At 38.4% G+C, this 24,637-nt stretch overlaps 1 protein-coding gene across 3 annotated transcripts in view; it reads left to right on the top strand.

The window, feature by feature from the left end:
- The window catches only part of E2F5 (E2F transcription factor 5), a 45,888-nt gene that overhangs the window by 16,119 nt on the left and 5,132 nt on the right, over window positions 1-24,637 (top strand). For 2 of the 3 annotated variants that reach the window (XM_012496128.2, XM_003269506.4), the window contains exons 2-6: window positions 17,452-17,561; window positions 18,403-18,564; window positions 21,155-21,198; window positions 22,407-22,471; window positions 24,108-24,375. In XM_012496128.2, coding sequence (XP_012351582.2) covers window positions 17,452-17,561; window positions 18,403-18,564; window positions 21,155-21,198; window positions 22,407-22,471; window positions 24,108-24,375 — 649 coding nt within the window. The remainder of the gene's footprint in view (window positions 1-17,451; window positions 17,562-18,402; window positions 18,565-21,154; window positions 21,199-22,406; window positions 22,472-24,107; window positions 24,376-24,637) is intronic. The other variant, XM_030795199.1, reaches the window with a different exon arrangement.

The following is a 24,637-nucleotide window of genomic DNA, read 5'->3' as shown; positions in this document are numbered from 1 at the left end:
TCAAAATAATAAGAGCTATTTATGACAAATCCACAGCCAGTATCATACTGGATGCGCAAAAACTGGAAGCATTCCCTTTGAAAACCAGTACAAGACAAGGATGCCCTCTCTCACCACTCCTATTCAGCATAGAATTGGAAGTTCTGGCCAGGGCAGTCAGGCAAGAGAAAGAAATAAAGGGTATTCAAATAGGAAAAGAGGAAGTCAAATGGCCTCTGTTTGCAGATGACATGATTGTATATTTAGAAAACCCCATCGTCTCAGACCCAAATCTCCTTAAACTGATAAGCAACTTCAGCAAAGTCTCAAGATACAAAATCAGTGTGCAAAAATCACAAGCATTCCTATACACCAATAACAGACAAAGAGCCAAATCATGAGTGGACTCCCATTCACAGTTGCTACTAAGAGAATAAAATACCTAGGAATCCAACTTACAAGGGACGTGAAGGACCTCTTCAAGGAGAGCTATAAACCACTGCTCAAGGAAATAAGAGAGGACACAAACAAATGGACAAATATTCCATGCTCATGGATAGGAAGAATCAATATCATGAACATGGCCATACTGCCCAAAGTAATTTATAGGTTCAATGCCATCCCCATCAAGCTACCAACGACTTTCTTCACAGAATTGGAAAAAACTACTTTAAACTTCATATGGAACCAAAAAAGAGCCTGAATAGCCAAGACAATCCTAAGCAAAAATAACAAAGCTGGAGGCATCATGCTACCTGACTTCAAAGTAAACTACAAGCCTACAGTAACCAAAACAGCATGGTACTGGTACCAAAACAGATATATAAACCAATGGAACAGAACAGAGGCCTCAGAAATAACACCACACATCTACAACCATCTGATCTTTGACAAACCTGACACAAACAAGCAATGGGGAAAAGATTCTCTATTTAATAAATGATGTTGGAAAACTGGCTAGCCATATGCAGAAAACTGAAACTGGAGCCCTTCCTTACACCTTATACAAAAATCAGCTCAAGATGGGTGGAAGACTTAAAAGTAAGACCTAAAACCATAAAAATCCTAGAAAAGAACCTGGGCAATACCATTCAGGACAAAGGCATGGGCAAAGACTTCATGTCTAAAACACCAAAAGCAATGGCAACAAAAGTCAAAATTGACCAGTGGAATCTAATTAAACTAAAGAGCTTCTGCACAGCAAAAGAAACTATCATCAGAATGAACAGGCAGCCTACAGAATGGGAGAAAATCTTTGCAATCTACCCATCTGACAAAGAGCTCATATCCAGGATCTACAAAGAACTTAAACAAATTTACAAGAAAAAACAACCCCATCAAAAAGTGGGCAAAGGATATGAACAGACACTTCTCAAAATAAGACTTTTATGCAGCCAACAAACATATGAAAAAATGCTCATCATCACTGGTCATTAGAGAAATGTGAATCAAAACCACAATGAGATACCATCCCATGCCAGTTACAATGGCGATCATTAAAAAGTCAGGAAACAACAGAGGCTGGAGAGGATATGGAGAAATAGGAATGCTTTTATACTGTTGGTGGGAGTTTAAATTAGTTCAACCATTGTGGAAGACAGTGTGGTGATTCCTCAAGGATCTAGAACTAGAAATACCATTTGACCCAGCAATCCCATTACTGGCCATATACCCAAAGGAATATAAATCATTCTACGATAAAGACACATGCACACATATGTTTATTGTGGCACTATTCACAATAGCAAAGACTTGGAACCAACCCGAATATCCATCAATGATAGACTGGATAAAGAAAATGTGGCACAAATACACCGTGGAATACTATGCAGCCGTTAAAAAGGATGAGTTCATGTCCTTTGCAGGGACATGGATGAAGCTGGAAACCATCATTCTTGGCAAACTATCACAATAACAGAAAACCAAATGCCACATGTTCTCACTCGTAAGTGGGAGTTGAACAAGGAGAACACATGGACACAGGGAGGGGAACATCACACAGTGGAGCCTGTTCAGGGTTGTGGGGCTAGGGGAGGGATAGCATTAACAGATATACCTAATGTAGGTGACGGGTTGATGGTTGCAGCAAACCGCCATGGCACGTGTATACCTATGTAACAAAACTGCACATTCTGCACATGTACCCCAGAACTTAAGGTATATATATAGATAGATTAGATATAGATATAGATATAGATATAGATATAGATATAGATATAGATAAATTCCTTCTTAGTTTAACAATCCAAGCATTAAAAAAAAAATCCCAGTTAGAACTGCTTTTGCTGTATTCCATAGATTTTGTTATATTGTTTCCATTTTCATTTGTTAAGATATTTTTCAATTTCCCTTTATATTTTTTCATTGATTCATTAGTTGTTTAAGAGCATGTTTTTTGGTTTTAAATTTCCATGTATTTGCGAATATTCTGTAGTTTCTCTTGTTAATGATTTTGGTCAGAAAGGATACTTGTAATTATCTCAGTCTTTTAGAATTTGTTATGATTTGTTTTTTGGCCTCATATATAATCTAACCTGGAGAATGTTCTGTGTGCAATTGAGAGACGTGTGTATTCTACTGTTGGATGGATGTTAGGTTTGTTTGATCTAGAGTATAGTTTAAGTTTGATATTTTCTTATTTACTGTCTCTACATTCTGTCCGTTACTGAAAGTGGGCTGTTTTCCATTACTGAAAGTGGGCTGTTGAAATCCCCTACTATTGTTGTATTACTGTTTATCTCTTCCTTCAGATTTATTAGTGTTTTCTTTATATATTTAGGTGCTGCAATATTGGGTTCACACATATTTACAACTGTTGTATCTCATGTTGCTGAATTGACCCTTTTATTATTATATAGTGACCTTTGTATCTTTTTATAGTTTTTGACTTAAAATCTATTTAATCTGATATATGAATAGCCACTCCTGCTTTCTTTTGTTTTCTGTTTACAGGGAGTATCATTTTCCATTCTTTCATTTTCAGTCTATGTCCTTACAGGTGAAGCAAGCCTCTTATAGGCAGCATAAGTTGTGTGTTTTTAAAAATCAGTTTAACTACTTTGCCTTTTTATTGGAGAACTTAATCCACTTACATTCAGGGTTATCGTTCATAGGTAAGTAGTTAATACTGTCATTTTGTTGTTTTCTAGTTGTTTCGTAGATATTTTCTTCCTTTCTTTCTATCTTCTTTTGTGGCTAAATTATGTTGTCTAGTGGTATGTTTTGATTCCTTGCCTTTTTATGTATCTGCTATAGGTTTTTGCTTTGTTGTTACTGTGAGGCTTATAAAAAAATACCTTACAATGCAGTATTTTAAGCTGATAACAACTTTGATTGCAAAAACAAACAAACAAAAACCTAACAACAAAAAAGCCTCTATGCTTTTATTCCAGTCCCCTCCTCACATTTTGAATATTTGATGTCACAAGTTTTATCTTTTTATATTGTCTCTTGCTTAAAAATTATGGCAGCCATTATGATTTTTAATAGTTTTGTCTTTTAACTTTTACACAAAATCCAGAATACTTCAATTCTGTGATGATGCTGCATAAATTGCTTATATCTTTAGTCAGTGTACTTACTTTTAAGTGAGTTTTAGACTTTCAGATTGTTTTGTGTTACTCCTTAGCATCCTTTTTTTTTTTTTTTTTTTTTTTGAGCTTGAAGACTTCCCTTTACCATTTCTTGTAAAACAGTTCTGGTAGTCATGAACTCCCTCATTGTCTGTTTTTCTGGAACAGGCTTTGTCTCTTCTTCATTTCTGAAGGACAGCTTTGTGAGGTTTGGTATTCTTGGCTGGCAGGGTTTCTTTCAGCACTTTGAGCACTGAGGCAGGCCAGAAGCTTGGGGCAGATGTGGCCAGCACAGGAGTGGTACATTCTGAAGCCAAAGTTCACTGAGATATCCGTGGTGTTGTAAGCTGTCCAGAGCCCTGGACTGCTGACATCAGCCTGGCATTGGTGCAGCCCAGAGATTGAGTTTGCCTTGAAAGCCTGAAGCCTGGGGTTACGTGATCCTGCTTGGCACCAGGCTGGATCTAGAGCTTCAGTCCATGGGTACTAGCCTGGAACATGGGGTTGTGGTGGTTTCACCAGTGTTGGGTTTTACTTTGGCAATCCTAGCATTGGAGCTAAAGGGATGGTGTCTCTCTCCTTGCTGTGCTTCCTAGGGTTGAGGGAGGGATGACGGGGTAATATAAAACTGCCCTTCTTACCCTCTTCAATGTGACTTTTCTTATTATTGTGCTGCAACCAGATAGTGTAATCTCTCATATGGCTTATTTAGCTCTTGTGAAGGTATGTTATAGTATGGATACTTGTTCAAATTGATGTTTCTGCTGGGGAAAATTGCTGAAGAGTCCTACTCTGCCATCTTGCTCCATCCCTTCCTAAATAAATCATTGTTTTAATTTCACCAGTAAAGACTGACTGTCCTCACTTACGAGTCCGTAAGTTTCCTCTTACATCTTAATATTTTTGTGAAAGTGAGGATATACTTTCTGATGTTCCTTTTACAACCTAAAATACAATTACTGAAGTAACATACAAATAGTAGAAAGCTTGGGGGAAAAGGTTAATATAGTCTAGAGTAAAACTTGCCCAGTATGCAACCACAGAGAACCACTGTCAACAATTTTTAGTATTTCCCATTTCTTGCAACTTTTTATAGCTGAGATCAAATGTTTATTATTCCTACTTATTAATGTTATTATTATTATTTTTGAGGCAGAGTTTCTGTCAGCCAGGCGGGAATGCAGTGGTGAGATCTTGGCTTACTGCAACCTCCACCACCCAGGCTGAAGTGAGTCTCCTGCCTCAGCCACCCAAGTAGCTGGAATTATAGGCGTGAACCACCACCCCTGGGTAATTTTTGTATTTTGGTAGAGATGGGGTTTCATCGTGTTGGCCAGGCTGGTTTTGAAGTCATGGCCCCAAGTGATCCACCCGCCTCAGTCTCTGAAAGTGCTGTGATTGTAGGCATGAGCCACTGCACCCAACCTATTTTTCCAAATTGTAAACATGATTTATAATGTCTTCACAATTTTGATCTTTCATATTACCCAGAATTAACCATTCTTATTAGTAGGTATGTAATTTTTTATGTTTTTTTCCTATTTCATACAACCAATATGTGTTCACAAATGTGTGCCCCATTGTTCTTTATTTTAGTAGCTTCCAGATTATAGTTATCAGAAAAAGTCAGAGAAGTGGGCACTTCCACACTTTTCACACTGCGAAGAGTGTTGGGAAGCACCTACCTGAGCCTTGAGGATTGGTGATACAAAAGCCATAAAAGGCTTCAGGAAGTAGCTGGGAGCTGACCTAGGAACTCCGGGACTCAAAAGTCAGATGTCATCAATATATATAAGATTTAAGAATTTAAGGTTATATTACACCTCTACTTAGAACAACATTCAGACACCTACAAGATCCTGCCTAGTCTGGCCCTCCTTCCTCTCCCACCTCGTCTATGCACTCCCTCTTAGATGACTCCAGTCTCACTGACTTTCTTTCAGCACTCTCACATGCCCTCTCCTCCCGCCTCAGGGCTGCTGCACAGGTGTTTCCTGCTGCCTGAAATGGACTTTTGCATGTGTGTGAACACACACGCACACACCACCACCACCACTGCACCACACATACACAAACACACAACTGGCCACTTCTCCAAACCATCTGGTGTCAGTTTTTTTTTCCTTCTTTTAGATGTTTTTGTAGGCAGAACAGTGGTCCCTCAAAGATGTTCATGTCCTAATTCCAGGACCTGTGAATATGTTCAGTTACATAGGAAAGGGGAACTAAGTTCAAAGTTGCTAATCAGCTGATTTTAAGATAGGGAGATTTTTCTTTCTTTTTTTTTTTTTTTTTGAGACAGAGTCTTGCTCTGTCACCTAGGTTGAAGTGCAGTGGTATGATCTCAGCTCACTGCAACGTCTGCCTCCTGGGTTCAAGCAATTCTCCTGTTTCAGCCTCCCAAGTAGCTGGGACTAAAGGTGCCTGCCACCATGCCCAGCTAATTTTTGTATTTTTAGTAGAGACGGGGTTTCACCGTATTGGTCAGGCTGGTCTCGAACTCCTGACCTCAAGTGATCTACCCGCCTCGACCTCCTAAAGTGCTGGGATTACAAGCATGAGCCACCGCACCCGGCCAAGATGTGGAGATTTTTCCTGGAATATCTGGCTGTGCCTGTTGTAATCAAAAAGTTCTTAAAAGTGGAAGAAGGAAGAAGAGAGTGAGAACCAAAGAGATGGAAGCTTGAAAATGACCTTTCTGCTGTTGGAAGAAGGGGTCATGAGCCAGGAAGTGTGATAGCCACTAGAAGCTGGAAAGTCAAAGAAATCAATTGTTCCTTAGAGCATCTAGAAGGAGCACAGCCTTATCAATATTTTGATTTTAGCTCAGTGAGATCCATTTTGGACTTCTGATCTATAGAACTATAAGATAATAAATTTGTGCTACTATTCAACCATAAAAAAAGAAGGAAATCCTGTCAGTTTTTGACACCATAGATGAACCTGGAGGATATTTTGCTAAGCAAATAAGCCAGGCACAGAAAGACACATGATCTCATATATAGAATCTAAAATAGTCAAATTCATAGAATCTAAGAATGGGATGGTGGTTACCAGGAGCTTGGGGAGATGTTGGTCAAAGGATACAAAATTTCAGTTAGACGAGAATAAATTTGAGAAATCTAACAGGCATGGTGGTGACTATAGTTAATAACAATGTATTGCATTCTTGAAAATTGCTAAGAAAATAGAATTTGAGGGTTCTCACCACAAAAAAAATGATCAGTATGTGAGATAATGCATGTTAACTGGCTTGCTTTAGCCATTCCACAATGTATACATATTTCAAAACAACATTTTGTAAACAAGAAATATATATAATTTTTAATTGCCAATTTTATTTAAAAAATTTGTTTTGTCCTAAACAACTACATTTCTGGTCATTTGTGACAGTTAACAATGGAAACTAAGGGAATACAGTGCATACAGATGCTTTCCTGACTGTTTCCTTAATCTAAAGTGACTAAAGTAGGTTCCTGCTTATTCTCCTTCTCAGCAACCTGGGTTTTTGCCTTACTATCCTTTATCACAATATGGAATTATATATTCCTTTGTTTGCCCATGTTTCGCTCTAGGCCAGGGACTGTCTTCTGTGTTACCAATGCTGACCCAGCCAGTCCATTATAAGCTTTCAACAAATAGCTATTAGTTTTCAGTTAAGTGAGAGGACATTCCTAGTCAGCAAGACAGTATATGTTATATGTCAGAGCCAAGAGGCAGAGAAACAAATACAAAAACAAATGTATTTGAGAGGCTATAGACCAGATGACTGTCGTATGAAGAGAATATTGGATTGCAGGCAGATTTACAGGCCTAAACTAGGTCAGAGGCGGGGACAATAAGAAATGGAGAGATTCTGGTGACTTCACATTGTGGAAGTGACAGAACCTGGTGCTGAGTCTATGGGAATAGGAAAGTGGAAATGACGGAACCTGGTGCTGAGTCCATGGGAATAGGAAAAATTATCAATGACTGCCATATTGCTGGCTTGGTAAACGGAGTAGATAGTGGTGATTTTCACTTAGAAGTTATCAAAAGGGAGAAAGAATTGAGAGGAATGGTAAATTCAATTCTGGACATGAATAAGATGCCTGTGGGACATCCTAGAGTAGGTCTCTGGCAGCCTACTGGAATTATAGGTTTGGAACCCAAGATAAAGTTGAGGGCTTCCTGTTTGACTTGGATATGGTTGATTTATGAAGTTTATATAAGGAAAATGGTTTTTAGCAGAAAGAGGAACAAGAATGGAACTCTGAAACACTAGTAGTTCAGTAGCAGAGGGCAGAAGAAAGGGAAAGTAAGAGAAAAGCCTGAGGGTATGGTAACGCCAAGACCAGGGAATGATGTTTTAGGGAAGAGGGAGTAGCCAACCAGTGTTGAGTTCTACACAGGATGCAATAGGACTTTATAGTGTCCACTGGTTTTAGTAACAGAGGTAATTAATGTTCCAGAAAACGTTTTGGGCTTTTAGACAGTTTATACTAAAGAATGACTGGAGCAGAGCATAATAACCGTTTTTAAGTCCTTTACTTAATGTTGTCAAATTACAAAAAGATGAAATTAGTTTTCAGTGCAATAGCAGCATAGGATTGTGACCAACCATCTCACAGCATCAGAAGTAGCATGGTATCTCTGAGTTTATGTCCTGACTTTATAATATTTAATGCCCTTGGGCAAGTTACTCAGCCTTGGTTTCCTCATTTGCAAAAATGGGACAATAATATTACCTACCTCCTGTGGTTATGATTAAAGAAGTTATCAAAATGAGTTTTTAGTTTTAAAGCACTTAAACAGCATCTGGCACACAGTAAATGCTACATTGAAGTGTTTGTTGGATAAATGACAGATACATAGAGTTATGGTTACATACATGTATACATACATACATAAAATAAATGTTGGGTATTCTAATTTTTTCATATTTTGCAAATTTGAAAAGTAATGAGTAGTACCTTTTTTTCAGTCAACTTCATATATGTAATTTACATATATTAAAATGCTCCTGGCCGGGCGCAGTGGCTCACGCCTGTAATCCCAACACTTTGGGAGGCCGAGCAGGCAAATCACTTGAGGTCAGGAGTTCGAGACCAGCCTGGCCAACATGGTGAAACCCCACCTCTACTAAAAATAAAAAATTAGCTGGGCCTGGTGGTGGTTGCCTGTAATCCAGCTACTCAGGAGGCTTAGGCAGGAGAATTGCTTGGACCCAGGAGGTGAAGGTTGCAGTGAGTGGAGATAAGCCACTGCACTCCAGCCTGAGTGACAGAAAGAGACTCCATCTCAATCAATCAATCAATCAATAAAATGCTCCTATTTTAAGCAAACAGTTAAATTAGTTTTGATAAATACTTGTACCTGAATGACCATCACCTCAACCAGATGTGGAACATTCCCATCACCCAAACAGTTCCCTTTTCCCTCCTCCCAGTCAGCCCTCAACTTCATCCTCGATCCCAAGCAACCATTGCTCTGCTTTCTTTCCTGTGAATTAGAATACTCTTTTCTAGAGTTTCATGTCAGTGAAATTGTACCATATGTACTCTGTGCTTAGCTTCTTTCACTTGGCATGTTTTTGAGATTCATTCATGTTGTTGCATGTACCAGCGGTTCATTCCTTCCACTCCCCAAGTGGTATTTTGTTTTATGGATGTACCACACTTTGCTTATGAATACATTTACTCTACTAAATATATAGTTTTGGCTGTTATGAATTCGTGTATAAGCCTTCGTATAGACACATTTTTAATGTTTTAATGTGTATTCCTTTGATTATTATTCCTTTATTAACTCATTAAAAGTTTGAAAACTTTTTCAAGAATGTTAACTTTTTTTGTTTTTGTGAGTTCTATCTTTTGTCAATGTTTTATTTTGTGGTTTTTATATTTTCTTTTATATGTTTTAATTATTAAGATAGTCAAATCTTTTTATTTCTTCTATATATGTAACATTTATAAGTTCCCATGAAGGAAATTTTTGACATTTTGCTGTATGTGCATGTATGTCTGTCTATGTGTGTGCCCAGTAATTTTGGGGTTTTTAATCAGTTTTGAGAATGGGCTGTTGGGCAGTTATGAAGATAGCTAACATGAAAGTTAGGGTAAACTCAAATCATAGTTCATATTCACTATAATTTCTTCAGGATTTTTTAGATTATTTTAAAATCCATGTGCATTCTAGTAGATTCGGTCTAGTACATTTTTCTTGAATATGACAAGTCTGGGTTCCTGACAGCATTTGTTATCCTTCAGGCAATGAAGTTTTGTATATAACGTAGTTTTCTGATTAGCATACATTTATCTCTTTGTTGTTTTTTTGTTTGTTTGTTTTTCTTTCTTTTTTTTTCTTGTTTTTTTTTGAGACGGAGTCTCACTCTGTCACCCAGGCTGGAGTGCATTGGTGCAATCTCGGCTCACCACAACCTCTGCCGCCCAGGTTCAAGCGATTCTCCTGCCTCAGCCTCCCGAGTAGCTGGGATTACAAGCGCCTGCCACTGCGCCTGGCTAATTTTTGTACTTTTAGTAGAGACAGGGTTTCACCATCTTGGCCAGGCTGATCTTCAACTCCTGACCTCATGGTCCACCCGCCTCAGCCTCCCAAAGTGCTGGGATTACAGGCATGAGCCACCGTGCCTGGCCCTGTTTTTTTTTTTTTTTTTTTTTTTTTCTAATTTTTAAAATTTTTGTAGAATTTAATACAACACCCGGCTATGCCAGACACTCTTCTGTTTCAAATATTATATTCATTTAATCCTCAAATCGTCATAGTTATCTTACAGATGAGGAATTTGAGGCTAAGTAGCTTGCCCCGAGCCACACCGCTAATAAGTAGGGTCTACCTCAGAGCCCATGTTCCTAAGCTTTATGCTGTGTTACTGACAGGGCGAGGTTAAAATATGGAGGCCGGGCATGGTGGCTCACATCTGTAATCCCAGCATTTTGAGAGGCCGAGGCGGGTGGATCATGAGGTCAGGAGTTTGAGACCAGCTTGGCCAACATAGTGAAACCCCCTCTCTATTAAAAATACAAAAATTAACCAGGTGTGGTGGCATGCACCTGTAGTCCCAGCTACTCGGGGGGCTGAGGCAGGAGAATCGCTTGCACCTGGGAGGCAGAGGTTGCAGTGAGCTGAGATTGTGCCACTGCACTCCAGCTTGAACAACAGAGCAAGACTCTTGTCTCAAAAAAAAAAAAAAAAATGGAGGTGCAAATCTCAGTAGTAAAATAGCAGATTCACACTTAATCTTTATCCTGTTTTAGGAAGTTAATACTTAAGAGAATTATTATTTATTTTTTTCTTTTTTTCCTTTTTGAGACAGGGTCTCACTCTGTCACCCAGGCTAGAGTGCAGTGGTGCAGTCATGGCCCACTGCAGCCTCAACCTCCTGGGTTCCAGTGATCCTCCAACTTTAGCCTCCCAAATAGCTGGGACTGCAGGTGTGTACCAACTTGTCTGGCTAATTTTTTTAATTTTTTTTGTAGAGATGGGGAGCTCTCTCTGTTACCTGGGCTGGTCTCGAACTACTGGGCACAAGCAATCCTCACACCTCAGTCTCTCAAAGTGCTAGGATTACAGGCATGAGCCACTGCATCGGCCAAGAGAATTTTCAAAGTATGCAATTGAAAATGTAGGCAAGCAGTCTCTAGATCTTAATAATTTATAGGTTTCTGAGGTTCAGCATTATTGTCCTAGTTAAATAGGCACTTTATCAAATATCTTTTTTCATTTGAGTCATCTTTGATGATTTCTATTGGTAAGACAATAGAAATGAATTTCCTTTTTTAAAAGTTTATACAAAGTTTATTAAAAATTTTTTTTTAAATTTAAAGCTTATGCATTTCAAAAATATCATATACAGTAGCAGTTAGTTTGGAGTGACAAGACAACCCCTGAAGATTTTTTAAGGAGAGATTTCCTTGTGGTAGAGTAGTGACTGGGAATTGAAACATGTGGCTTCTGGAGGGAGCGCTTTGCGTCTTTAAAGTAAGTTATTTATTCTTTTACATTTAATTTCCTTATTGATTTGGTAGCCCCTACAGACCCATTGAAAACACATAGTGGCCTCCTCCAGGAACTATTTCCTCCCACCTTAAGTAATCTCTCATTTTTCTATCTCTTATAACATTTTGTCTACTTTAGGTACTATTTCATTTTTTAAACCTCATTCTATAAAGTGTTGGTCACAATCCCAGAGCTTTGGACATGTATGCAATTTTTTGTTACTGTTTATTATTTTTCAATAATAAGTGGAAATTAAGATCTTTCTGTTTTTTCAGGCCATTTTATACACTTTATATGAAATTTCCTGTAGACCATTGTTATTTGAATTGCTTCTTCAATGCAGTTATATAACTTGGAAACTTTTGGCTGTGCACCAAATTTATTTAAGGTCATTTGAAATTATATAAGTCCATTTGAAAATGTTTTACCACAAATGTATTTATGAATATGCAGTTAATGCTAAATTCCACCTTGATCATTCATTAGCTTTGTGAATCTGTTTCCAATATAACAGGGAGAACACTAAAGCTGCCATGAGCATTAAATTAGATAATGTCTCTGTAAGATTCTATTACACAATTATCCTGTTACTGGCTTATAAAAGTAAGAATCCTCTTAATTGTGGATTGAAATAAAACATTCTGCATTAACATCTAAAGATATAAGTTATCTTTAACAGTGTTTAAAATTAGCTAATAATTAGTCCGAACCTCATCATGAAATAGATCAACATAAAGTACCATGTGGCTCAGTTGAAAGCCAGTTCTTTCAGTTTTTATTTTAATTCTCATTAAAATACTCTATAGGCAATTTTGGAGCATCAGTTGGGGTCCTTCCCATCTTATTTTCAAGTGGAACTGATTGGTTTTATATAGTACTTCTGTTGTACATTTTTTATTTTGGGATTCTGGCCTGCTTCATCGTAGTGTTCGTTTCTGAATCACAGTAGCTAAACTATTGAGTGCACATGTATTGACTTTTGTGACTCTGGAAGACAGCAAATAAAGTACCCCGCTTTGCAGGTGAAGAACCTGAAAGACAGGATGTTTCCTATTATTGTTTTGATATTAGCCTTTTTAATACAACATCATGGTCCATCAGAAGAACAACCCTGAGCCAATGAGCCTCAGCTAATCCTAACTCAAATAAAGCTACCACATAATGTCTCTCCCTATCCAGAGTTAACACCGGGTCTTAGTGGACTCATTTGTTCAAATGAAGGGATGTGGCCTCATGATTATTAAAGCCGTTTTTAGCACTTATGGACTACCTATCTCAGCTTTCCTGGTTCATTTGTCTTGAGCACCTCTTAGAAGCATTGCAAACTTTAATTTTGTTCCACCTATAGACATTGCTTTGTTCACCTTTGGTTATCATATTTTTAGATCAGGATTTAATATTCGGAGGGGAGATCTAATTCTTTCAGAGGAATATTTTTGTTTTTTTTCTGTAAACTGAGTTAATGTGATACAATTAGATGCTTCCTTTATGGCTGTATAGGTAAAATCCTATGAGAGTAAATGTAGCCTTTTAAAGTAAATGTGATTAAGAAATGCATATACTTATTCAACAGTTACAGTGGCAAGCATGGGTTGGGAATGGTGACTTGCTTTGCTTTCCACCTACCCCTTGTCTGTACCCAGGCAACTGTCCAGGGCTGGAGGAAAATGCAAAATAATGCTGATAGGTCTCACTTTAAATTCATGATCACTAACTACAAAGGGGCCAGTAGTGCTGTCCAGCATTCCTTCCATGCTACCTATTGTCTTGCTTTTTATATGAGTATTTTGTACTTTCTCCTCTCCTCTCAACCATTAATAGCTCCTTTCCTTTCTCCCCCATCCCAGTGCTGATAAGAGAATAAAAATGAACCAGAAGGAAATGTCTAACCTTTCTCCCTACCTGGTCTACTAATGTACCTATATCTGTACCCAGGTACTCTGCTGGACTTCAGTTATTAATATGCCCTGTTATTATCTAAGGACAATCCTCACTTACTGAATTCACACCCTGCCTTGCCTACTTACGGCCATCTCTAGCAGTCGTCCCTTCTCTCTTCTGCATTGTTAATGATTCCTCTTTCTTCTTTACCAGATCGTTCCTATCATCATACTCACATGTTGAAATAGCTCCCATCTTTAAAAGGAAAAAAAACTTCCTGGAGACCCCACAGTTCCCTAAAAATATTGCCCCATTTCTCCTTACCTCTTTGCAGCAGAACTCTTCAAGAGTTGTCTACTCTAGCTTTCTTTCCATTCTTTCTTGAAATTTCTCCATTAAGACTTTCAGCCCCACCTCTCTGCCAAAACAGCTCTGATCAAAGTCACCCATGATCTTTCCAAAGGCAAATCACTGATCAGTTCTCACTAACTTGCTCTGACAGCAGTACTTGATATGGTCACACTTTCTTACACTCTCTTCCCTTGGATTCCAAGACCCCACACTTTCTGATTTTTTTCTGACTTCAGTGGCAGGTTGCTCCCTCATTTCCTGGACCTTAAACTGCCCCAGAGTTGGTTCTTAACCTTCCCTTATATGCTCACCTCCTATGTCAAACTAGTGGATTCCATCTTGTGGTATAAAATGTGTATTCGCTGAAGACTACTGAATTTATATCTCTAGCTTGGTTGGATCTCTCCCCTAAGTCACACACTCTCATGTCCAGTGGTCTTGATTTCTCCCTGTGGATATCAGAAGGTCCAAGGCCAGTTTCTTTATTTCCAGTGCCCCAAACTGGTTCCTTCTGTAGTATACCTTATCTGTAATTGCTCTTATCAAAAACTGAAGTCATTTCTGATTCCTCTCTAGGACCTGCTGCTTGCCATACCTTCAAAATATATCCAGAATCTTACCATTTTTCACCATCTTCATAGCTACCCCTCCATCCAAGCCACTACCATCTCCTGCATGGATTATTGCCATCGCCTTCTTGTTGGTCTCCTTTCCTGTCTTTATCTCCTTTTTCCATTTTCCCTCTCATTCTGCCACACTGGCCTGCCTGCCTCTCCTTGAAGAAGCTAAGCACCCCTCACACTTCAGAGCCTTCGTGCTTGCTGCTTCCTCTGCCCAGAATGCTCTACCACCAAACATTCACAGGCGTCTCCTAATCCATTCAAATGTTCAAATGTCACCTTGTCAGAGAGCTCTTTCCCTGAAAATCCTATTTGATATAGCACCTTCCTCTTGCCTGCATTCTCTGCAAACATAAGTATTTGTATATTATTAACTTCCCTCTCTTCTTTGAGGGCAGGGTCTTTGTTCTGTCACATCTGTATCTTTAAGACCCAGAACCAAGCCTGGAACATTTTGGTGTTAAATGAATGGAGGAAGGTAGTGGTGATAGTGGTGGTGGCGGTGGTGGAGATTCATGGTACGATTCTGTCAGGTATTAAAGCCCCAAATTAGTTTTTAAAGAATTCATACACAACTTTTTTCAAACACTATATAAAACAAGGTAAGTCTGTATACACATAAACTTCAACCAATCTTAAACACAGTCTTACCCACCATCCGTTTCAGCCTGTATTTGATGATGAGGCTGACTAGCCAACATTTAAGTAATCACTATGCAGTAGACATTGTGCTAAGATTATCCAGTTTAATTCCCACAATACTCCTTTCAGTATATGTTATACCATTTTATGAAAAAGGAAATGAGGCTTAGTGAGCTTATGGTGAGGCCAGCTGAAGATAGGAAGTGGCAGCCCTAGGATTGGATCTCAGTGTGTTTAGCTTCAGAACTTAAGAATGATGGGACTGGCTGGGTGCCATGGCTCACGCCTGTAATCTCAGCACTTTGGGAGGTCCAGGTGGGGGTCAGGAGCTCGAGACCAGCCTGGCCAACATGGTGAAACCCCGTCTCTACTAAAAATACAAAAATTAGCCAGGCATGGTGGTACACACCTGTAGTCCCAGCTACTTGGGAGGCTGAGGCAGGAGAATCACTAGAATCCGGGTGGTGGAGGTTGCAGTGAGCCAAGATCACACCACTGCACTCTAGCTTGGGCAAGAGAGGGAGACTCTGTCTCAAAAAAAAAAAAAAAAAAAGAATGATGGGACTTTCTAAAATAAAAGCCTCCTGGAGATTCTTTTACATATGATCTGTACATGTTAGCCATTTATATGTTTACATACTTAAATAGTAAAGTATTTGAGAAATAATGTTTAGTTTTAGAAACTAGGGGTTAAATGTTGTGATTGTTAAGCAGTATTAAATATAAATGATAAGCAAGACACCTTTTTAAAACTTTAAGCTAAAAATTAAATCTCATGGCACTTTGCCTAATGACCTAAGCTAGATCTTGTGGTCTGGTTCATACAAACATGTTCTGATACCAAAACCAGTGTGCTGTTGCTATGGCTGTGAATGCTTTCGTGTGTGAGTACATAGATACCAATAACACAGAGCCATGGCTTGGAGCTCTCTAGAGAGAGGAAAGTGAGAAATGAAACCTCAGCTTCAGATTTGTACCGTTAACTTTGCAGTCGTGTATTACTCTTCATAAAAACAGCCTCGAAGTCAAGAGTAAAAATTCTATGAAGGTAGATAAAACAAGAAGGGAATTGCTAAGTACAAGGGAAGAAGGTATCAATGAAACAAACCATGGCTAGTCCTGCTGTTAATTTTCTGGTTCTCTAGAAGGGACAGTGCCAAGTTAGAGTTGGAGAACAAAGAGCCCCACTCTCCTGCTTTTCCTTCTTCTGCCACATCCTGCTTATTCTCCTGGTCCACTGAGGCATGAATCCCCTTCCTGAGGAAGACCTGAATGATGGAACAGTAGTAACCTGGGGGTTTTGGTGGCACATACAAAAAAATGGGTCTGAGAGAAGATCCCAAATGCCTGTACAGTGAGTATAGCTGTCAGTGGCACCTTCTCCAGGGGGAAGGCAGGTCCAGATTACAAACACTGTGCTGAGTTAGGTTTTTACAGAATCAAGAAAGTAGTGATGCTCTCTGGGAGAGCTGTTAGCAATTATGCGAAGCTGGGAGAGCTGTTAGCAGTTATGCGAAGCTAAATCCTGTTCATTTAGATATTTTAGATAATGTGCTGAAAATTGTCAGTAGAGACACAAATATTTGTAACTACCATGAATCTTAAAATGTGGCTCCACATTCAAAATAGGCTATTGTCTGATCCACTCTGAAAACTTCTTTGAGGTTCTCTCTGTTCTTTTGGGAACAAACATCAAAAAAGTGAATTGGAACTAATCAGAGGAATTGTTCAGTGTTACTGAATTCATAACATGATAGCATATATTGTTTTGGTTGATCTTATCTAATGTGAATGCAACTACCAAGTTTTTGTATAATAGTTGCTAGTGCAATCTTGAGCTATTGATTCTGATTTCTTGCTTTGTGTTAGGATGGCATGATTCATTCCTCTGTTTTCATTATGAGTTTAAAAATGTAGATATTTATTTCAAGGTATTATAAGTGTGCGTATAGTTCAGAATTTCCAAGTGTCTTAATTACCAACATAAATTGCTGAGATGTAATTCTTTAAAATTTTAAAAAATAAGTAATGCATCTTTAGATGAGACTGTTTATGAACAGAGAAATAAGATAGGAGGTGACATGGATAGGCAATTAGTAGCTCCTCCTCAGGATTAGTTCATAAGGTGACACAAAGTATTCTTATTGTGTTCTTTTATTTTTGCAGGCTTTGTGTCATGACCTTAATTTCTTTTTCTGTTCCAACATCTGCTAGCTTTTAAATGGAATAATTTCTTTGGTATTTGCAGTGTTTGGGAGATGCTTTGAACATGCTCAGCTATTGTCCCCAAGCAACTGACTGGGTCAAATTTGAGACTGGACTTGCTGTGGACTTAGTAATCAACCCTTTTTGGCTTTAAAATATGACTTGCCCTTTATTTCACTGTTCTCGTTGTCTTTGCTAAACAGGCTGCTGATACTTTGGCTGTGAGGCAAAAAAGGAGAATTTATGATATCACCAATGTCTTAGAGGGAATTGACTTGATTGAAAAAAAGTCAAAAAACAGTATCCAGTGGAAGTAAGTTACAAACCAGCACCCTCTTCTGAAACCTTTATTTTTCTTCTCAATGCTCTGTAAAATTTGACCTTCCCAATGTTTCTCTCTCCCAAATCCTCTATTTCAGCCAGGCCCCTCAGCTTTTCCTGAACACACCTCTCTGGGCCTCTTTGTCACTCCTGTGTTGGGTGTTCCCTTGCTCTCTTGGATGTTGAGTTTTCACTCTTAAAGTTCAAATCTTACTTTCTCCCTCAAGCTATTACTCATTTGGCACACATTGCATACTGTCTTCTATTAATCTCTTCCTAACTCTTTAGCCATCCTTGAGAGCAAGAACTTACTTTCACAGGAATTTGTACTTTGTAAATAGTAATTGATTGAAATGCATGTTGTCATTAATTGTGGCCTGGTTATACGTTTGAATGTAACAATTTCTGTTCTTCTAATGTGTCCCCTTTGACCATAGTTTTTGTTTTGTTTTGTTTTAGCCAAAATTCCACCAAAACATTAAAAAGTTGTAATTTATTTTACCAGCACCTCAGTCACATCCTGAGACTGCTAGGTGTGACTGCTGAGCACACTGTTATGGTACCCAGTCACCAACCAGTCTGGCCTTCCAGATGACAAAAAAACACTGTAGGGAAGCTTGAGAATTTTTGTAATTTGGTTGTTCTTGTCAATAAATTTTCTAAGCAAGAGGTATGGTGTTTAAAATTTTTAAGGATTTTAGTGCTTGATTTTAAGAGTGTAAAGACTTCTGTCTTGAATATATTACTAAATAAGTCAGTTTTATTACAGTAAAAATTAAGTGATATTAACCTAAATCTGATACTGAGGATATTAATTCTCATATGTTTTTAAGAGGTGTAGGTGCTGGCTGTAATACTAAAGAAGTCATAGATAGATTAAGATATCTTAAAGCTGAAATTGAAGATCTAGAACTGAAGGAAAGAGAACTTGATCAGCAGAAGTTGTGGCTACAGCAAAGCATCAAAAATGTGATGGACGATTCCATTAATAATAGATATCCTTTTAAATAAGTTATGCATATACGTATAGCTTTGGAATATGTATGTATAAATTATTTCAGTCTGAAGATCATTCACTTTGTTTTTAGACAGTTAAGTTTTATAAGTAAATATAACATTTTAATTTTATTATATTCTTATAATATATACTAATATTTTCTAAATGTTACCTTTTTAAGTTATATAGTACGGATCCATTAGCGTTATTCCTGTGTTGCACTGAGGGGGAAAAAGAGATTAGCCGACTTTTGGTCTACCTATTGATAGAATGCAGTATGCTAGCCAGTGTGCTTAGGAAATCTGTGAATATTAGAAGCCATTGTTAAGTACATTTGTATTTTTAAATAATTATGTTCAGTGTTCTGAAGTATAAAATTCAACAGCTCTCAAAGTTTTGAAAATTTTTCATTTAAAGATGAGATATCATGTGTCCACAATCAATCCTTGATACTTTCTGCCTAATATGAACCCCAAAATAGTTCCTACTGGAGAACAGGGGTCTAAGTCGCATGTGCCTATCACCAATATATGTTGGGGGAAAAACGTTATTATATATAATACATATAACATCATATAATATATATATAATATATATTTATATATAATATATAAAAACATTATCATATATATATATATAAACACATATCCATGTGTTTCTTACAAACCACTGTCTTCTCTTAGATATCTGTGATTCTCTTAGTTTATGAACTTACCTGTACTCTTAAAGAAACTAACCACATTTTACTTTGTAGCACCTCATGAAATTTTGACTAATGTATACAATATAATTTACTTTTCACGTTTTCATGTATTTGGTGAACAAGTCCATGATCTCATTTGTTATTTCCTTTCTATGGATCAGAGCTCCTTAACAGTTTGAGAACAATGGGAGTTTTCAAGCTGTGTTCTGTGGAGCTCTGAAATTCAAAAGCCATTAATCTATTTTATCTTGGACTTCGCTGCCCTGCTTTACAAGATGCTGGCCATTCCCATTGCCTCAGCCGTGGTTATGTGTGATATATATACAATTTTCTGTATATTATGGTATTTTGACATCTCAATAAACCTTTCTGGCTGAGGAGAGACTGCCCATCCTGGGACTAGCCACTTCTTAGAAACAGCATGGGCTCAGCCAGGAGCATCCCTTTGATATATAAACTAACTAGTCCAAGTCCAGACCTCCTCTCTCCAGTCCATACACCCCAGGTGGCAATATTCCTCTGCCTTAATCATCCCAGGGCCAGGTACCAGACAACTAGGGGACTACCTGCATAGCTTAGAGCCCACCAAAATTATCCAAACTAGGCCAAATGCAGTGGCTCATGCCTGTAATCCCAGCACTTTGGGAAGCCAAGGTTGACGGACCACCTGAGGTCAGGAGTTCGAGACCAGCCTGGCTAACAGGGTGAAACCTTGTCCCTACTAAAAGTACAAAAACTAGCTGGGCATGGCAACGTGCATCTGTAATCCCAGCTACCAGGGAGGCCATAGGAGAATTGCTTGAACCCAGGAGGCAGAGGCTGCAGTGAGCCAAGATCACACTGCTGCACTTCAGCTTGGGTGATAGAGCAAACTCCGTCTCAAAACAAAACAAAACAAAATTATCCAAACTAGCTAATTGTAGTGTTCTCCCCGCCCTGCATTTTTTTTTTTTTTTTTCCTGAGATGGAGTCGCTCTGTTGCCCAGGCTGGAGTGCAGTGACGCGATCTTGGCTCATTGCAACGTCCACCCCGCCGGGTTTAAGCAATTCTCCTGCCTCAGCCTCCGGAGTAGCTGTGATTACAGGCACTCGCCACCATGCCCTGCTAAGTTTTGTATTTCAGTAGAGACGGGTTTCACCATTTCTAGACTAGACTTCTTTTTTTATCTGTCCATGTGTGGCAGCACCTCTGTGCATATGGTCAGGCTGGTCTTGAACTCCTGACCTCAAGTGATCCACCTGCCTCGGCCTCCCAAAGTGCTGGGTGGCGTGAGCCACCATGCCCGGCCACCCTGCATTTCTTTTCCCAAGGAAACCCCAATAAAAGCTCTGGGCTAATGCTTTCCCCTTGCTCCTGACTTCTGCCTCCTGACCACCTTGGTGTCTTAACCACGTGGCCCTGAGTAGCCTGCCTTGCCTCCCATCACTAGGACCTAGGAGTATAATACTTGGTTTTTCTGAGCCTTTCTTTTCCTCTGTGTCCTCTTGTGGCCATACCTGACCATTTAATACAAGAACAAAAAACAGCGATCACAGAAAATTCCTGATGTGGAAGCTGATATGGTTGCTGGTGGCCTCCTTTTCCCCATCCTTTCCCTTCCCCCAGAAACCTTTGCCTCCATGAAGAATGTGCACTGCTTTCCATCTCTCTCCTAAAGGTCCTCAAATGTCACAAAAATCAGAATGGCTTCTTCTAAGAGCAAAGGATGGGAACTCCTTTGATTGTCTTTACCTTTCTAGACTAGACTTCTTTTTTTATCTGTCCATGTGTGGCAGTCCCTTTGTGCATATGGTCATTTAGTTAGTTTGACCTTCAGATGTATTACCTTAATTTAAATGCCTACGGCTTGATATAAATGTTGTTCCTTAACTCCTATGACAGTACATTTTCCTATGTAACTCATGAAGACATCTGTAATTGCTTTAATGGTAAGTACCATTAGACTTTTCCTTGCATTCTTCCTCTCATCAGCCTATTTAGTGGAGGGTGATTCAGAATTCCGTGTCCTCATCCTGTCATTATTTTCAGAAGTTGTGGACATTGTGTCTCACTCCACCATGCCATGTATTGATAGGCTGCTTTTGTTTCTGTTTTCGTGAGAATAGCTGCTTCTCACAGCATTCAGTTCATTAGCTCCACTGGTAGGGATCAACTGTGTGTGGGAGGGGAAGGGGACAGGGACAGAGGGCAAGCTAAATCAGAGCGGGATTAAGCAACTTTCATTGTCACACAGTCACAGAGTTAGTGACCAAACTTAAACTAGAACATGGTTCTCATCAGCACTGTTTATGAAACTACATGCAGGAAGTATGCTGGTCTCAAACGAAACCCAAAGAAACCATGAGGAAAGAATTAGGTGAATCCATCTCATAACCAGGAAACCTATTCCTATGCAATTTGCTGCCCCTGTGTTTTCTCCTTAAAATAACAATATCATGTTAATAATTATGGTTATTAATATAACTAAAATGGGGGGACGTGTGTTCCCAAAATTACAGCACAAGTAAAATGAAATTGTGCATATTTAAATTTATGTGTATTATCCACCTATTTAAAAAGATTCTGCCAAGTACCTCATCAAGCGGAATCTGACTTTCTATGTAAGACTATGTTGGAAATACGTATGGGCCTATTGTTCTATTTTACCACTGTATTTCCTGAGTTTTTTAAGGAAGTTTGCTGAGACTTCTGTTCATCTGCAACTCAACAGAGATTTGTTGTAGAATTTGGCTTCAAAAATAATAAAATCATTTAAGCTCAACATTTCACTGTCTCATACCTAATCTCCAGAATCCTCAGTCCAATGAACAGTATTATTTGAGGCTAAATGGTTTTAAGAATCTCAGACTTTACAGGAGTCTTAGTGAAAGCAAAATCAACTTGAGCTGAATTTGTTAATGAGAATCATACAGCTAACCCATGTATAATACTAATACGTGTATTATCTTATTGAATCCTCAAAATAAATCTATGCAGTAGGTTGTGTGTCCCCGATTTTATAGAATTGAAAACCAAAGCTCAAGGTCACCTAGTTTGGAATTGAACCAAACATTCTGATTCCAGAGCCCACATTCTTGCCACTGTATTCCATGATCAACAGTATTTTATGTAACTTTTTATATTTATTTTTGACCAGGTGATACACTTTTGGCCATTCAGGCACCTTCTGGTACACAACTGGAGGTACCCATTCCAGAAATGGTACGTAGGATAACTTTTATATGAGTGGGAAAAATGAATCTGCTTTTCTTTAGCTGAATGTGAGCTAATTGTGTAAACACTGTTAGTCAAGTTTTTATCTGAAACTATTGATACCTGAATTTGTATGTCTTTAATTCCTTGGTAAAATTGTAGAACTAAATGAATCATAAATGATTTTAAAGATTATTGGCTATATCCTTAGTCATTGATTGATATCATTTAGCTCAAATAAAGTCAATTTTTAAAAAGTAATCAGAATGCTTTATCAAGTGATTTTTGTTTCATACAAAAATTAAAACTATTGTACAAAATTATCTTCAGGCTATGTGAATAAGGTGTGTATGAAACAAATGAATATTGTGTTTAGACTTGGGTCCTAATCCCTAAGATATCTATCCCCAAGTAACCAAATGATTTAAAATGATTTAACATTTTGATTATTTTAAATTTGGATTTTTTAAGTTAGAGGATGTCAAGAAATGACTAATGATATGGCCAATAATCTATAAAAATCAGTTAAAATGACCACATTGGGCTGGGTGCAGTGGCTCATGCCTGTAATCTCAGCACTTTGGGAGGCCAAGGCAGGTGGATCACTCGAGGTCAGGAGTTTAAGACCAGCCTGACCAACATGGTGAAACCCCATCTCTACTAAAAATACAAAATTAGCCAGGCATGATGGTGCACGCCTGTAATCCCAGCTACTTGGGAGGCTGAGGCAGGAGAATTGCTTCAACCCGGGAGGCAGCGGTTGCAGTGAGCTGAAATCGCGCCATTGCACTCCAGCCTGGGCAACAAGAGTGAAACTCTTGTCTCAAAACAACAACAACAACACCACATCTACAACTAATATAAAAATTGCCACTGAGGAAAAAGTTCAATGTACGTATCAACAATCAATTCCTTTAAATTAGGTCTTTTACAAAACATTGTCTGGCTTATTAAGTCAGAGACATTTATTGACTCTATAAATGAGTTTCATGATTTTCGTTTTCAGATTCAGATTTTTAAAAACAAATTAATTTGAAAGCAATAACCAAAAAAGGGAGTAGAAAAAGATTACTATATTATCTACCTCCTTCCCGCACCCCCTTATTCAAAAAGTTTACATTTAGGCATTTGTATTACTGGAGTCTGAAGCCTCGGGATACAGATTACTTTTTTCAGCTGGATGAATGTTATGTTTATTTCTCTGTAGGAAAAATTAGTTGTCTTTGTGCTTGCAGATGGGAAAAAAAAAAGAGTTTGATTTGTGAAGCATGTTGAACTGACCACATCTGTGGTGGCCAACTCCAGGGGATAAAGTTCCTGTATGTGGAGAATACCTGGAGCATTGCTGGGCCCTGAGCTATTATATAGTCACACATGGTAACAACGGATGGTTGCCAGAATTCTACAACAGAGAGTTTTTGATGATCAGTATTTGTGAAAAGCTTACGTTTTAGAAACTAGTGGTTTAGAGCCCTCAAAATTACATTCTACTCTATGTCTCTACTTTTGTGTTTTGACTTAATGACGTTATTGTGTTATGTGAATTTAGTAAGTCCGTAATAGCTTTGCCTGTCTTATTTTACTGTTTTAAGTTAGCTAGAAATGTTAGTAATTATACATTTGTTTATACCCAATAACTTCAAAGGGTCAAAATGGACAAAAGAAATACCAGATCAATCTAAAGAGTCATTCAGGACCTATCCATGTGCTGCTTATAAATAAAGAGTCGAGTTCATCTAAGCCCGTGGTTTTTCCTGTTCCCCCACCTGATGACCTCACACAGCCTTCCTCCCAGTCCTTGACTCCAGTGACTCCACAGAAATCCAGCATGGCAACTCAAAATCTGCCTGAGCAACATGTCTCTGAAAGAAGCCAGGCTCTGCAGCAGACATCAGCTACAGATATATCTTCAGGTGAGTTCAGAGCCTTTCTTTTGTAAATTAGAGAGGGAGAAATATAAAAACAGGTTGGCTATCTCTTATCCAACCTGGGACATTTCTTGTGACCAGAAATGTCCCAAGCACTTTTGACATTTTGGATAATTTGCATATACATAATAAGATATCTTCGGGATAGGACCCAAGTCTAAACGCAATATTCATTTGTTTCATACACACCTTATTCACATAGCCTGAAGATAATTTTATACAATAGTTTTAATTTTTGCATGAAACA

This window comes from Nomascus leucogenys, chromosome 16 (assembly GCF_006542625.1).
Source record: "Nomascus leucogenys isolate Asia chromosome 16, Asia_NLE_v1, whole genome shotgun sequence".
NCBI classification, from domain to species: domain Eukaryota; kingdom Metazoa; phylum Chordata; class Mammalia; order Primates; family Hylobatidae; genus Nomascus; species Nomascus leucogenys.
Note: the sequence above shows the minus strand (reverse complement) of the source record. Positions and strands in the feature narration are given on the sequence as shown.